Raw genomic sequence first — 15,411 nt, 5'->3', positions numbered from 1 at the left:
TTAGATTTCATGAGTTATCAAGCCAATTTAAAAATTTCTAGGATGTCACTGTATTTGTCAATCAATTATAGCAATAATCTTTTGACCATTCTGTTTTCGGAAAGATGAAAATGAATAAAATTTTACGTGAAAATGTATATATCTAAGCACACAATAGCTGAGAAATACATTTGAAATGTGGGTAAAATAAATAAATAAAAACTCTCTTTCACGGATCGCGTTTGCAGCATTCATTAGTTCTCACGAAAGCCTATGCAGGAAAAGAGAGATTGCGGAAAATATGCGTGCACTATGTCACGTTGTATGTGCCTTCAACTCTGGAAGCGGCAAATAAACATATTGCCAGTCATTTTTAGAACATGCTCATACCCATTCTGCTTCTCTGTTTATGAAAATAGTTTAGTTATCGTTCATTGGTGACATTCGTTCATTAATATATTCTGCATTCTAAATAGATGGTTAGTAGAATAAAGATCAATCGTGTAGTCAACATTTTTTATACGAATCATTACTTCGCAATTCTACAAGGTGCATTCGTGCTAGCGCCATCTGTTGATGAATAACAATGCTTTTACAGTTCGAACTGCACCTTTATTATTTCTTTATATATATATGTAATGATATCTCTAAATCTAAATTAAATCCTAATTAATTTCCTAATTTTTATCTTAATTTAACCCATATTAACTAAATTCTAAAATGTTTTCTTAATGTTTTTAAATGTTTAATTAATACTACAAGAGCTCTGTAAAAGTGCTCAACTCAGCTGTTCCCACACTCCGAATGAAGAGATAAAAATCTATCAAGCAACTCAAATTCTTTTAAAAGATATCTGTATTCCCTTTACCTAAATCGACATGTGTAAAGAAATCCCTATCAGAATCTCATAGTATGAAACCATCTGGAAAAATATTTTTGGTCTCTCTTTTCTCTTGTGTCGTGCTGTAGATTGACGTACCTCGTCGCTTCTTGCTTGTACATAAATTATGCCTCCTTTACATTTTTTAGTTTCGTGGCCTCTCTTCGGCCACGAAACAGCTCAAAAATATATGTTTTACATTATATATATATATATATATATATATATATACATGTATTCCTTTTTTTCGAAATTCTTGCCCACTTTGAATTTAAAAGACTAAGTTAATTGAAACAATAGAAATGGATTTATTTGAAATTAGTATATTTCTTCTGTGTAAAAGAAAATTCAATTCAGATCTTAAGTACTTTTACAGAGTCAAAAGAATGAGAACAGTTCGTTATATTTAAAAGTGTGTTCGTTCGGAACGAACAAATTCGTTCGAATAATAAGTATGTAACGCTTCGCATTCATTGTTTTTGTATTTTAAAACAATTTACATATTTTATATATTTTGAGGTTTATGTATGAGGTTTTAGAGTAGATACAACAAATGCTACATATTTGATGCGAAGCAACAAAATTGCAAAATTATCATCAAAACTACGGATTTTAAGGATTGAAACGATTGCTTTCAAATAATTAAAAAACTGCTCCAGCAACATGTGGATTTAAGGGAAAAAATACATATTCTTAAAACTACAATTTAGATCATTGTGGAAAATACTTTTTTCCTCATGCAAAAACCTTCGATTTACACATAAAATAAAAAGTATAAGAAGTCATGTAATATAATCCTTTTTCTTCACTGGACATTTTAGTCTTGCATTTAATACTTCTTTTAATTATACTGAATTGCCAAAAAAACTGGTACACCAGTCTAATATCGTGCAAGTACTCATAAATATGCAGACGTGGCATGGACGCCATTAATACATCAGTGTATCATGGAGGCAATTCACATTATGATTTTTGCAGAGCAATGTACAATTTTATAAAGATACAAGGAGATGGAGATCTCTTTAGCGCAATTTGTAGAAAGGTGTCTCATATATGCTAAATAATTTGTGCTGGATTTCTGAACAAAGCAACTGTTTAGGACTGCTACGTTGACAGTATTCCTATATGTTTCATTATGCTCACATATTTATACGAATATTTATAAAACCGATAATATTATGTACAAAAGTGGATGCCGGACAGTCTGAAGCTAAATAAAAATGAACACAGAAAATCAATATAAAAAATATATTAACCCAAAAATAAATCATTAACATGTTAAAGATGTGCTGAAATGTGAAAATAAATTGACAATTTTATTAAAAGAAGGACCTCATAATGTACATTACCTAGGGCTGCGATATCCTTAAATCCGCCGTTGTGAATAATTTTCTTGTTTAAGGATTCAAGTGGCCAATGGAGGATGCTGAAATCTGAAGTGTTCCTGAATGTTTATGTGATTTTATTATTTATAATATTTTGTTTTTATTTAATTACTTTATTTGTATTTTTGTTTCTTTGTATATGTATTCATACAGTAAAGATTAATACTGAACATAGATAGCGCAGTATGCGCTAACCCATATGTATGTTTGGAATGTGGGGGAAGCGCACTTAAGCTGTTTTTGTAAACACTTCTCCCTGAGAGTTGGTGTGAAACTGGTGCAAGTAGGCACCGCTCGCTCTTTTGTTAGCGGCAAAAAGAAGTATTCGTTCGCTCTTTGTTAGCGGCAATTTCTACTTTAATTGTATATAGTATTATGTGTTACCTTATATATGTGTGAAGTCATCGTCCATGTGTTGTTATATGTGTGTGTGTGCAAAATAAATAAGAAAAGAGACAAGAAGGCATCTTTCCTTGGCTTAAATACACACAACCAGCTCTACATACTGAAGCTACTTAATAGAATTTCTCGACTTGTGGAATGTCGCATCTTCCAAGCTCGTCGAAATGCATACAGAGTATGAATGGGTTTAAGTAATCGGAAAGGATATACAAGTACGTATCTCTGGTCAAAGTTATATGAAGCCTAATTAGGGGTTCCTTAATCAAGCCAATTACTCCCGATTCACACCATGACAGAGGCTTGAACAATTCCCCGATTTTATACGGGACCAATAGAATTTGTATGGAGAGTTACATGGATTTTTTCACCATACCCATCGGATCGATACATCTGAAAATCTGACCCGTCATTCCAAGCAATATATTTTCAGTGCTCAACAATGCAACGGCTGTGCTCTGCAGGTATGTTATTTTGTGCTTTGCAATCAACAAAGATGCTCGAATTGGTCTTCGGCTCCGAAAGCCCTTATCAATGAGGGGTCATTTTACAGCTCATACATTGATACTTGATGATTAATTGATTCCCAGCATTAAAATCTGAAACATTTTTTCAAGTCTGTCTCGAAAATTGATTCTTGTCATGCACGATTTTCAGGGTCTTTTTCTGTCTGTATCTTTATTACAAGCTTGATGGTTTTTTGGATTTCATAAATTCATGGTACACTTTTGCAAAGGTTTAAAATCCGTTGATTCATCTCATAAGGGCCGAATACTAAACCACGTTCAAAGTCACTTAAATTGCGGCAGTTTGTCTTTTTAAACAGAAACTAATCTAAGGTCGGCTATTCAGGACTGTAGCCCACCACGTAAATGACATAATGACGCCTCAAAACTGAGTTTGAATACAGAAATCAGGCATAATTGATGTGACGTGAAGCAGCCCAACGTATATTCATAATTTTTCAAATTCCATCACTCTATTTTGAATACGCGCTATTGATCATTGAAAATGGTTGTTTATTGTGTTTAATGGCGCAAGAGCAAGTTTTGGCTAAGCTGCCTGTGAATATGGAAATCCGGCAAGTAGCAGGCACATAGGAAGGCGAGAGGATTGGGGTGTACACTAGCAACACTTCCTAAACGGAAAAATTCGGCGCTGATTTGTGACGCCACATGTAGTTGGATAGGCTTGTCGTGTCGGATATTGGATGTGTTACCTTGAGACGCCAATGGCAAGCCAAGATATGACAAGCCAATCCCAATCTGATTATCAAGATCATGATAGAGGCCTTCTGTATTCAGGTCAATCCCGTTGACTAGCAAGTTGTTCGCCGAATTAGCGGAATAATAGATAAGGCTTGGTTCTCAGTACACTTTATATCATAATGGCATGCATACCTGTTAGCAGTCATGCGGTACATATGTCCAACGAATTTTGCTGTGCACAGAAATAGGTCTACCTAGGTATCACTCCTTTAGAGGTGCGTTTCTTATTTCCCCGGAGAATTGATCAGTCGGCCATTAATGAAACAAGTATACATTATGTGTGAACAGCAGAAGAAAAGCATTAATAAGAACCTTTAAGTGTAAGTATCTGTTATACCAGAGGGATTACAAACTGTCTATGTACCATTGCATAACAACTGTTAAACGGCTTGATTTGAAGGTGATATCGATTGTGATATATGGAAATAATGTCTGAATTAAGTGTAACGGGGAAATATAAAATGTCACTCATAGAGCACATTTATTTCAGAGAGCGAGTAGACAATCCGACAGACCTGGACACTGGTTGTCCGAAAATGAAAGCAAATGACCTTCGAGATTTTCAACTTGATACAGCGAAATTCGCTGTTGCTTAACAGGGGTACTTTAAATTGATCTCTAGATAAAACAAACCTCATACTTGGTATAATACATATTATGGCCTCCGTCCCTTGTATAAAATGTTTATATACAAAGTGAAAATAAACAATTTATTCTAGACTTAATAACTGTGCATATTTACGTGAAAGAAATCTTTCAGTTAGTCACATCCTACTAAATGGGTGTGCTAAAAACTGGAGTAAAGCTGTCGTAAACGATCCGTTGAATGATCTTCCTTATTTGCTTATAACAATAACATACTGTATAATAACAATTTTTCTGACTTTTAAGGGTTTTTCCATGTCTTTTCATATTGTTTGTTAGCAGATTATAAGAAAATCTAGTTTTAAAAAGTTGCGTGCAAAGCCGTTGTTTGCATTCAGACTTGATTTGTCTTATTTCAATAATATATACCACGTTTGGTTACTTTAGTTTTTGGAATTACAAGGTATTTTTATTGTTGATAATTAAAATAAAATATTTCATTAACAGCCCTTTCAAATGAAACACTCTCGGATATACTAAGCCAGCCTTCACTGGCCAGAACAATTGCAAGTTTTCATGTAGTATCTGGAAAACAACTTACTTCTAATGCTATCGATGGACAAAAATTAACTCCTCTCCAAAGTCAAGACCAAACATTGAGATTAAGGATCCATAAAAAGGTTGGTGCTCTTTTCATTAAGTTATGCTTAATTTTACCTAGTGTCATACAATGGCAAATTATTTGACCAAATCTATATTGACATTATTGCCTTTGTGAATATTTAAAAGCCGCTAATTTCAGGAAAAAAAAAAAAATATAAAAAAATGAGTCTTCATTCCTTTTCATAAACTATGAATAATGAACCAAACTTCCATACTTGAAATTTATCATATTCTTATGAAATTTATGTAATTTCATTTTTTACACTGCAGCTCAGTAAGATTATTTAACAACTGAGAAATTAATTATGTAAATATTTTAAGTGAAATAGTGCAAACCAAAATGATATATTAAATAATATTTATCTACCTGACCGTCAATATGTGTTTTTATAAAAGCAAGCAAAATAATAATAATAAATTTTTTTCACAATACCGATGTTTGATAAGCCAGTATATTTTCAGGATAGAATCTGATACAATAAGTGCAAGGGATGATGAATTCCTTCATTGTGTTTCTCTTCTGTAGTTTTAAAACGCTATTCCTTCTGATTACTCCTTGTCACAGCAGGCACTCTTAGACAGTCTAATACGCAATAGAGAAAATATCTGTAAAGCATGCATCATGGATACCTACACAAATTTTTCTACTTATCTAAAAGGTTTAACATTAAATTTCTCTATCTCACTTTGCATCACATTTCCTATGTTCTTAACCTCATTACCATTTCCACTCATTTTCAATAGAATAGGTTTAAATATGCTTCAAATATGATAATAATGAAATATTTTATAATATTTATACACGTTTTTGAATACTTTAATTGAATTTGGTATTTATCATTTGGAAACCATTTCCATATAAAGACAGATCTAGTGTGCAGTGTAATTTATTTTTCCTTGTTTCGATTTTTAACTTATATTGTATTTTTATTGCCTTTTTTTAACCGGAAAATTGTACATGTTGCATTTGATGACTTACACGTGAGAATTGAACACTCGGCTAATAAAATAAATAAATAAAAAATAAAGGAGCTTGCATTCGACAAAAAAGATGATTTTTCCCTTTTTGCATCGTATGTTTTTCCATTTTCAGGAAACGGGTATACAATAAAGTATAAATGATACTCGAGCCAAAGCAATTTTGTGCTCCTTCTTGTCACATAAGGTGTTAAAAAGTTCAACATACAAAGGACATTTATACATTAATATGCTACTCCATTCATAAAAAAATGTGTATTTTATAATTTTTTTCCATGCATTAAGATAGATTTTCACTGAACCTATTGAATTCGAAACTGAGGTTTCAATTATTTGAAACATAAACGATAAAACAGTAAGGATATCTGGATATTCTTTCTCAACAGTAAAATGGAATATTTGATAAGACACAGTATAATTGAAGGAAATAGTTATCTAAAATAATTTTTAATTCTAGTTTCTTTGTATAATCATATTCATTTTCCTTCATAATATTATTTCAGAGATTAACAGTGGAAGCAGCTTTAGTAACAGAGCCAGATTTGCAGCTTCGCAATGGAATTATACATATTATTGATAAAGTTCTGATCCCCCCAACAACTAGCATTCTGGATAGACTACAAGAAGGAAACTTCAGGTATGAGATATTACTTTAAAAGCATGTGCCAAGATATTATAAATTGTGTATTAAAATTTTAGATCTTTGAAAATCATCAGATTATTATGAGAAGTATATCTAGCATTTGACATGAACAAGATACTGAACTTTATATTTCTAAACATGATAAATCTTAAATATTTTTAATTTTAAACAAATTTGGATATTTCCTTTTCAGCATCTTCACAGGCTTGTTAAATCAAACAAATCCTAACTTACTAAAACTTCTTGGAGATTCAACAAAAACATTTACTATCTTTGCACCAAGTGATGATGCACTGAATATCACAATGCCACCTGGAATGTTACAACGTTTAGTATTAGATCCTGAAATGCTGTACAAGGTAATCTTTTTTGACATCCATGTTTAATTATTGTTACTTTTTAACATGCGTTTTCCAATGATATAACTTTATTGTAAAAGATGAAACTAATAATTTTCTGAAGTAGCAGTAATTACTATTTTTTTGAAGCTTCACAATGAACTTCAGAGAAATAATGTTTCAAAATTAAACAGAATTGTAAATTAAATTATTGTTGCTTTTCTTGATTACACAATAATTTATTTGATAGTGAAGATTGTTGTATGGGTGAAATGACTTGAAGACATGTGTTGTCTTTTATGTGGTTTATGGGTAACATCAACAACAAAAGGCACATGATTACGCAATAGCGTAGTAGGCCTAGAGAACTACACATAAAATTTCTCGGGAGAGAGCCAAGATAACACTCCCCCTAGTACATGAGTCAAGTTTGCTTCTACTGGGAAAAAAATATACTAACATCAACAGGGAAACCACATGGTTAACTGAATTCTTAACAAGAATCATTACAATTTGACCGAGATTCACTTACTTATAACCACAGTATACATTTTTCTTTAAATACAAAATACTGATTTTCTTTACAATTAAAATTATAATAATTTCAAGTGTGTGTAACTAAATTCCAAACATTACAAGCAATTCACAACAAAATCTGACCATCTAAATGGTGTGAAAATCAATGACTAGACACAAGGACTATTTTCTTGAATTTTTACTATTAGCTTCATCAAGATAGCTAGAAGGAATATAAAGCTTACATTATCAAATTAATAGCATTCAGCAGTTATTTTAAAAAATAAAATATATCATTATTGTTGGAACTTCATTATCTTACAATCCAATATTTTTTGTTCTGTAGTACAGAATTTTTTTTATTCAATGGAGTCAATTAAAACTCATGTAATATATGTGAAATGTATTATGCCAACTTAATTACAGAATCCATTGCACATCAAGGTGAAAGAAAGAAAAAAATGAGATATCACAATACAGTGTGAGACATTTTACATTTAAATATTAGATGAGATGTGCAGGAGCATTCAATATGGCTGTCCTGTCATGCAGAACATTAATTTAATAAGGAATTTCATTTTCTTTGAAACTATTTTTCTAACTATTATACTAGTTTATTTTGTACAAGGTTAACCAACTTAAAAATCAGCTTGAATTTTGAATTCAAGAATGGATACAATTCTTTTAAAAGCTCTAAATATTCTAACAGTCAGATAACTTTTTTTTATTAGTAGAAGACATACGCAATTCATCAGCAGGTTCAGATAAAATTATCTAATTTGCTTGATTGTTCTTTTACTATTGAACCTTTATTATTTTAACTAACTTTGCTTGATTCCTAAATATTTTGCTTAATATTTCAGACAGCAGCTCGTCACATCTTGCCAGTATTTGTTGTCAGCAGCACTTTGGAACTTCATTTTACTTACTCATACAAAGCTGCCAGTGATGAATTAATTACTATCACAAAGGAAAACAGTAATGCTATAACAGTTGCTCGTCTTGCCGAAGTTGTATCAGGTGATATTTTGGCAACCAATGGAGTACTGCATGAAATTTCAAGAATGATTCAATTCTGAACATAAATATATCTACCTATGTCAACAGAAATACTATTCCAAAATGAAACGCCACAGTCGTTTTTTTTTCTCAAGTGAATAAAAAAGGCAAAATTAGCCAGGTTTTAAAGTATTTTTAATGAAAAAATAAAGATTTTCTTTTGTGCTAAGTATAAAAAGGAAGATGTGCTTGAATATTATAAGACATTTTTTTAACAGAAATTAACACAAAATCCTCTTTTTTTCATGAGAAAGAGTGAAACTAAACGAACTTTCACCAAATTAAATACAAGAAAAAAACTTGATATTTTAGAAATACATAGTAATAGGAAGGTTTTAGAGATACAGGAAAATTTAAAAATTACTTCCAAGGTATTTTTTTTTACATAATTATTATCCTAGGAGCATACTATTTTTCTATTTTACAATACAATGAAAAGGGGTAAAAGTTAATAAAACCCTGAAAAATATTTTTTAAATAATACTGAATTTGTAATGTTTATTCTTAGTATGATTTCAAAGTGGTACAAAATTTTATAGTTAAGAAAGGAAGTATACTGAAACTATAATATCAATAATTTGACTGTACTCCAAGTTAAAAAAAAAAAAGCATGAAAATCTTAAATGAATATTAAAAAAGAATGCTTAACATTAAAAAAGATGCTTCAAAAGAAATTAAAACAATTTTTGTTTAGCTTTTATTCACTGATATTATTTACATTACTAGTTTAAGGTACATGTATATATATATGTATATTTTACATGTCACAAAAATAATTATGAAGGACACTTATTTACATTTAAGTTACACTAAGACCAAAACATTGGCACAGTAAACTAAATGTATCATCTAAAAACAATAACTCTTTCTTTTGAACATTTTCAAGATTAAGAAATCTTGAACAATTACTTGCACTTCTGCATGTCATCATCTTGAACCCTGAAGTAAATGGGCAAATCGATTCGTCAGTACTAAGGAAGCATCAATAAATCTTTCAACACAGTTTACAAGACATGCTTGGGTTCGGCCATCTATTTTTGGACCAGGTTTGTCAATGCATTTATCCCAACAGACATCAGTTATATGATGAACCTAGAACAGAATGAATACTATTAAAACAGATACTAATTTCAAACTTTTAATCCAAAATCCATTTATAAACAAAATTCCACATGTCTAAAAGATTAATAAAAGCAAACCCTACCAAAGAAGATTAAGAGAAGAATTTTTACATTCAAGTTCCAATTTCTACCACTCAACCTCTTTCAATGTAAACATATGAGATGGATTCAGAAATAAATTGTCCGATATTAGAAGCAATCACAGTAAACTCTTTTAATCAAAATATATTAATATATTAAATAAAATACTTAATTTCTTATCAAAAATATATAGCATGCAAGGAAATTTTGGACGATAAAATTGTCTTTATATCATCCAAAAATAGACTGGAAAAATTAAAATATGCAATTGAACCAAGTCTTACCATTCAATAAATATTAGAAGCATAGTTAAAAGAATTCAAGTCGTGGTATCTTCAGCTTTGATGAATTAATGCTATCAGAATAAGGGTTGTTTGTTTTTCAATGCATACATATTTTAATTCAAATTTTTACACAGTCATTGTAGAAAGAACCTAATTTCAAAGAGAAAATGTTTATAAGAAGAAATCTATGAGGCCATAAACCATAGATTCCTCATACATTTAAAATAAAGTTCTCAACACAAGCAAATTATATTCATAAAAAAAAAAAGGAAAATTCAATATAAAAAAACTTTTTTTTCCCCCAATTAAGATTTTTTTAAAAATATATCCTTTGATACATCTAACAGAATAAAATAAAATTACAAAAGGCAAAACCATGAGAGAGCATTTAATTGAAAACGCATTTGAATAAATAATAAAAGATATGACTTGAACTTTCTTACTATGGACATTTTATTTTCAATTTGTTTCTTTAGAAAAGAGAATCGCATTTGAATCAAATGAAAAAGACATTTAATCCAAGAAAAACAACATACAAGGTCCGAGAAAAATATGAAAGACATTTAAACCCTACTTATAACCTTCAAACATGAAGATTTATCTAAATCTTACCAGATGAATAACATTTACATTTATTCTTGACAGATCCTTTATAGAGGAAATAATTATATAAAATTTCAGGATAATGTAAATTCAAAGCATTTTGATAACTTAAACTCCACTTAAATAACTAATAGGCAGATAAGCACATCATGAGATTATTTCATTGATAAATAGATGTGTGCACTCACATATTTTTATATGTTAGACAATAAAAAAATGAGGTTAAAATAAATAAATATCATTTTATATATACCTAAACACTGATGGGAGTATATAATACGATATTTTGTTTTATGCAATTTGCTTATCATCATGTCCAGACCTGCTAGATGTACAAAGCATTAATGCAAAAGGAAACCAAATATAAAGGGGGGGAGCTACCCTCATGCTTATCTTTTCCCTATAAATGTCAGTAATTACTTCTAGAAAAATGGACAATTCACAACAAACCATTGCAATTAATACACAGTACATCAATCAAAAGTTTTTGTAGTACTGACAATTGTTTCAACAATCTTTGTTAAAGATAAAGGTATGAAAAGAAAATATATCTGTAAAAATATAAATTGTATTTTTTCCTGAGAACCTTCTGGAATTGGAATGAAAAATTTTAACAATTCTTCACCTCTTGTACCATTAAAGTGTGGTTAGTACTCTAAAAATAATTAACTTCAGGTAAAAAGCACATACAGACATAAGATACAGACATCAACATAAGATACATCTTGGGAAATACTAGTTAATTCTGAACTGTTTTCAGATAACAAGGACAATACCTGAGCCATCATAACACTTGACATGAAATTTCATGCATACCAGCCGACATCCATAATGGTTTTAAAACAGAATCTGATTTCAAATGCGGAATCCTTCAATTACAAAGATGAAATCTTATTAACAGAGCACAAAGGCTCTGAATTTTTTCTTTCAAAATTATTTTTCCAGTTACTTTGTACAATATCATGTTTTGCTGTATCATTAACTCAAAAGATTAAGCAGGTTGGCTTGAACAATATAATTTATTAGAATGGCTGCCATATGTGGAAGCAAATTTTCTGTCCAATACGAATACATGCAAATAATTTAGCATTGTCAGCTTTTTAATGTGCTTTTGTATGAAGTAGTAATATATATATATATAATTTGATGTTCCTGTATAAACAAGTGAATTTGATTTGACTGCAAGTGCACAGTACTTAAAAGACATTCTGCACTGCTTCCTCTTTCAAATTACCATTCCCAGGTTAAGTAAGATATGAAATTAAATAATGATTAGATACCAGCAACCAATGCAATAATAATAATAAATTACATCCTAAAAAATAGCATGGTGAAGAAAAAATTACAATTATGATAGCTTATGTATTCAGATGATGGCTATTTGGAATTAAATGTATATAAACTCAAAAGCAATAGAAAAGAATTTGAAGCAGTACATTTTATGCAGTACATAACAAATATCTTGACAGCCTAACCAATAGTAATAAATAAATATTAAAATATTTAAAACTACTTTTCAAACTTCTAAATTAATAATAGAGCCATAACATGTCATTCGTAAAATTGTCATGTTGCACTTATTGTCTTAGTATGGTGCTTGTCAAACACTTTCCTAGCTGATATGAACAATAATAAAGATTTCAACATCAAATAATAATTACAAGTTTATTTATGCTGTACTATTTAACTCATTCAGTTGTGCTTTGAAAAAAAAAAACTCGCATCAAATGTTTAATTATTTTGTATCAATGATCTAGTTTAGGTCTTTATATTTACTGCAACTTTTTAAAACAAAGTGGTAATTAAACAAAATATTTGTTGATAAGTAATGCAATTTTAAAAATAAAAGATTAATATATTTTTATTCAGAAGATAAAATCAACAGTAATAAACGTTTAAGTGCAAATTGCAGAACATTAAATCATTAAGGGGAAAAAAAAAAAAATCTGAAGGATTATCAATATAAAAGAATCAGAAGTTTAACACTGACTGCTAATTTTTAAAAATCACTATTTAGATACAATGTTTGCAAACAAGTTCAAAATTTTTTGAATGGAACAAACTGGTATTATATGCTAGCCAATAATAGCATGATATAATTCAAATCTGCAATACTAAAGACAAAACACATTACTCAGAAAACACATTACTCTTATTGCAGGGTTAGAATTGATTTTCACATGGCTCTCTATTCCATCACAAGGCCCTTTTCCATGTGCTGTAATCAAATAGTTACACTCTCTTTTCACTTTAAAACATTCTACATAAAAGCAGAGGACCAAACACTTAAAAAAAAAAAAAAAAGATTTAGCTGAAAATCAAAAAAATCTTCTTTGGGAGCTTTTAAATAGTCAGTGACAGATTTTCAATCAGGCAGCTGGCTGCTTAGGGCCACAAGGCTGATAGAAGATTAAAAAAATTCATTTTCCTAATTGTTAAATAAACAAGTTTGTAAAAAAATAAAAATCCCATGAAATATAAAAATTATATTAACAATTTAGCAAGTATAATTGGTCAGTGTTCTATATGTTTAATTACATTTTATTTAGCTGTTAGGATAATTATTAACACTGAATATCTGCTTCAATAACAATGAGTACAAACATGGATAGTAGATAGCCTGAAGCCATAATCTCTATTAAAAAGATGAATGTTTGTATGTTGATCATCTATAGGTGACAGCATTTGACTTACAACTATCTCATTTGGCATATATCATATATATCTTGGAGAATGAGATTGTGCATCTTGGAGGAATTTTTTTTTTTTAAATCTTAATTAAAAGTTAAACTAAATTTTGGCATTTTTTTTTCTTCTTTTTCTTCAATAACTTCCAAAAGTATTATAGCAAAAAATTAAATTTTCCCCATTATTTCAAAAAAATTATATTTTGAATGACATTAATTTAATACTTGAGCCAATTTTTCCTAAGTTTTGTTGATTAAAAAAACATTCAATTGTCTAATTTCCAGTAATAGATTACATTGTTACCAAGAAATTCACAACTGTTTTCATTATTTCCTCATATACTTGATCATGTCATTTCTTTTATCATTGTTAAAACAGAAAGTTTCTGTTTAATATTTATGCAGTTTACATGACGAATAAAGTGAAATTATAATACTGTGAAATTTGGAAGATAAATGAATGGCACATTTTGTGTTTTTAATAATACTATGGTGCTATGACATTGGTCTCCATTAGAAAGGTTCATACACAAAATGAACATAATATACGTAAAACAATTAAAATAACATGGTTTTAATGTCTGATAATTTGATGGAATCATGGGCAAGAAGTTGTAGCTAAAAGATTTAACAAATTCAGTATAATCAATATCTTTAGCGAACCAGCTGGTTCCAAAGGCAGATAGATAAATATAAACAACTTCTTTTTCACAAAGTTATTAAAATAAAAATGATTAATCAAAAATAAATCATCAATATGTTAAAAATGTGAAACTGAATTCATCAATTTATCAAAAGAAGTACCTCATAATGTGCACTGCCTGGGCTGCAAAGAGGCTAAATTTGCTATTGATTTGGATATCAGAAATTGTACCAGTATTATATTTATACTTTTTACATACCACATTTATTTATAATAACATTTTTAATTTGTTAAGTTTTAGTAATATTTTATTAACTTTTATAAAAGTAAAAATAAAAGGACAAGCATTTTAAACATTAAAGATTTTAAAGAATGAGCTAATAAATATTACCACTATGATTTAGTAATTTTAGACTTCTTGCTGTATTGTTTATTCCTGTTAGCCTGCATATTTATTTTCAAGGAAATGTAAAAATTAGCATTTTCTCATTATTCAATTAAATACAAGGTATTAATGAAAAACTAATCTTAAGTGAAAAAAAAATTAAACAAATAACCCATCATCATCCCAAATTTATATTTCTCTAGGTGATTTATAACATTACTATTAATGGTACAAATTTTAAAATGTGTATTCTTTGAAAAATTTAAAATCTTTATTTAAATTTTTCTTCATCTATAAGCCTATATGATGTTACATATCATAAGAAAGAGCATGAAAAACACAATAAGATGACATCTTTCTCAGCTGTATAGCTCATTTAAGATAATTTAAACCTTTCATCACTATCATAGCCTAACTGAATGTGCAAATTTTATACTGGCTTGCTAATTTCTGCTTTAAAAGATGAATGCAGGATATAAAGTAAGGACATCCTTGGTTTTAACTCATTTTACATCCAGAATCTGTCATTTCAAACATAAACTGGTCTGGAAGTATAGAATTTGCATGACCACTTGAGCTGGGTCAGTAATAAAATTGTTAAAAAAATTCCTTTCACCATTTTAGGATAAATTTTTTAAACTTTATTTAGTTGTAATTCAAAAATAAGGAAGCATATCTGTATGAAATTCGGAATTCTTCTAAGTCTATATGATGAGTACATCTGTGCCAAATTTTCTGAAAATCTAAGATGGTGAGGAAAATTTTGTTTTAAAATAATGTTAATTTGACATGGAACAACCTAATAATTTTTGAAAAAGTGGTTATATTTTTTAATGTACTTGCAATTTCTTGATACTTCTATCTTTTTCTTGATTCCTTTATTTTTTTCATAGCTTAACTATTCGTCCATAATA

General features: G+C 29.4%; 1 protein-coding gene across 2 annotated transcripts in view; it reads left to right on the top strand.

Annotated features, from left to right (window-relative positions):
• Positions 1-8,809, top strand: part of LOC129958628 (transforming growth factor-beta-induced protein ig-h3-like) — a 37,111-nt gene extending 28,302 nt beyond the window's left edge. For both annotated transcript variants that reach the window (XM_056071228.1, XM_056071227.1), the window contains 4 exons: positions 5,004-5,176; positions 6,641-6,774; positions 6,974-7,139; positions 8,498-8,809. In XM_056071228.1, the coding sequence (XP_055927203.1) occupies positions 5,004-5,176; positions 6,641-6,774; positions 6,974-7,139; positions 8,498-8,713 (689 nt within the window). In that variant the 3' untranslated portion in view covers positions 8,714-8,809. The remainder of the gene's footprint in view (positions 1-5,003; positions 5,177-6,640; positions 6,775-6,973; positions 7,140-8,497) is intronic.
• The last annotated feature ends 6,602 nt before the right edge of the window (positions 8,810-15,411 follow it).

Source organism: Argiope bruennichi, chromosome X1 (genome assembly GCF_947563725.1).
Source record: "Argiope bruennichi chromosome X1, qqArgBrue1.1, whole genome shotgun sequence".
Taxonomy (NCBI): Eukaryota; Metazoa; Arthropoda; class Arachnida; order Araneae; family Araneidae; genus Argiope; species Argiope bruennichi.
Note: the sequence above shows the minus strand (reverse complement) of the source record. Positions and strands in the feature narration are given on the sequence as shown.